The sequence below is a fragment of the Symphodus melops genome, assembly GCF_947650265.1.
Source record: "Symphodus melops genome assembly, chromosome: 1".
Lineage (NCBI taxonomy): Eukaryota > Metazoa > Chordata > Actinopteri > Labriformes > Labridae > Symphodus > Symphodus melops.
The window spans coordinates 148963-150880 of NC_136691.1; the positions used below are offsets into that span (position 1 = coordinate 148963).

General features: G+C 61.8%; 1 protein-coding gene across 1 annotated transcript in view; it reads right to left on the reverse strand.

Annotated features, from left to right (window-relative positions):
- Positions 1-718: 718 nt before the first annotated feature.
- The window catches only part of LOC306834090 (kelch repeat and BTB domain-containing protein 11-like), a gene marked incomplete at its 3' end in the record, with an annotated part of 1252 nt that continues 52 nt past the window's right edge, over positions 719-1918 (reverse strand). Inside the window, exon 1 of the mRNA XM_079359857.1 lies at positions 719-1918. This exon is cut by the window's right edge and continues 52 nt beyond it. Within this exon, the coding sequence (XP_079215983.1) occupies positions 719-1918 (1200 nt within the window).

Here is a 1918-nt window from a genome sequence, read left to right on the forward strand (position 1 = left end):
TTCATCACATGAGACCTCACACCTCTTCTGATTGGTCGGCTCTCTGGAAGCCTTCCTGTAGGGGCAGAACGCTGCAGGGCTGCCGGGGGGGGGGGGGGGGGGGGGGCTGCTGTCCAGGTCTGGGAGAGGAGGGTCTATGTCAGAGGATTGAAGCCGTCTGCTGGAGTTTAAGACTGTGTGTCTTTGTTAAACCCCACCCGTCTGTAAACAAGCGCACCTCATCATAAAGTCAACAGACCGAAGTGACGATCAGTAAAATACATCCAAACATCATATAAACAAGGAGTCCAGGTGTGTGTGTGTGTGTGTGTGTGTGTGTGTGTGTGTGTGTGTGTGTGTGTGTGTGTGAGGCTGCTGTGACACACACACACACACAAAGAGAAGCTGAAATCTATGGAGGCCCCGTGGGGTCAAACTCCACAGCCCGCTGATTGGTCATCATGAAGCTCAAACACGTCAGAGAACATGGCGGATGGATGTAATGAAGGCGGTCAGCGTGGCGTCCTCGCTCGCTCGGACAGGAAGTGGACCGAGCCTGGAGCGCTCACACGGGTCGAACCATCAGAAACATGGATGGGTTGCTATGGAGATGATTATTCTGCACAGATTTACACCTCAGAGACTCCATCAGAACATCAGGACATGACAGGAACCGGAAACAGAGTCAAACTGCATAGAACATAAACATTCATCTAGACGGCACGTGTCCCGGGTTGGACTACTGGTCCCGGTTCAGACTGAGGACAAAGGGCACCAGGGCTCCGCGGGCCTCTGATGGGGGGGGCAGCACCTCATGCAGGAAGTCCTCCCGCTCCTCGCGCACCTCAAACTGCAGAATCTGGCTCCGGTTGACGCAGTAGATCCGGTCCCCGAGCACCGAGCAGCGGAACGGGAGCGGGTTTCGGAGCGGGAAGAACGATCCGCCGTGCCACACCTTCACCACCGTGTTGTACCTGTGCACGCTCACCCCCGCGCGCTCCCTGTCCACGTCGAAGCGGTACACGAGGCTGCGGTGCGCCACCATGTCCGTGGAGCGCCGCCGGCTCTCGTTAAACGGACACTCCTCCCACTCGTCCCGGCGGGAGTCGTAACGGAGCAGCCGGTAGAAGAGCGAGCCTCCGGACACGAACAGCTCCCCGCCGCACGAAACCGCCTCGTGCGCCACCGCAAACGAGCCTTTGGGCAGCGGAGCCACCGGACTCCACCTGTCAGCGCGCGGGTCGTAGCGCTCCACCGTGAACAGACACTCCCCCCCGATGGCGTACAGGAAGCCGTCCATGGAGACCAGTCTGAGCTGGCAGCGGGGCTGGCAGAGCGGACGGACCGGGGACCAGAGGCCGGTCCGCGGGTTGAAGCAGAACACCCGGTCTGAGGCTTTGGAGCGGCCGTCAGCGTGCGCGCTCATCCCCCCCGCCACGAACAGGTAGTTGTACAAGGTGCACATCCCGGAGCCTTTAGTCGGGACCTCCTCCGGCAGCCGGGTCAGCACCTCCCACCTCCGGCTCTCCGGGTGGAGGCAGAACACCCTGCGGGGGCTGTCGTCCTCCGGGCCGGGCAGCAGCGGGCTCTGCGGCCGGCTGCTCTCCCGGCTCCCTCCGCGCTCCAACACCTCACAGCTCTCAGCCACAGCCAGAACCTTGTCCCCCTCCATCCTGCGAGCCAGGATGCGCTCCCTCTCCCCCGCGGACAGCCGGCCGAACAGCCCGGGGGTCCGCAGCACCATCAGGTAGTGGTCGCTCATAAAGCGGTAGATCCGCTCCTGTTCGCCTGCCGCGCCGCGCCGCTTCGCTTTGATCAGCAGCTCCATGCAGTTTTCTGCGCTGATCTCAGGCGACGTGTCTGCAGCTGCTGAGCCGAGGACAGTGCACACATCCTCGGAGCATTTGTGCGACTTCCCTCCCTCGCCGGCCTCCAAGTG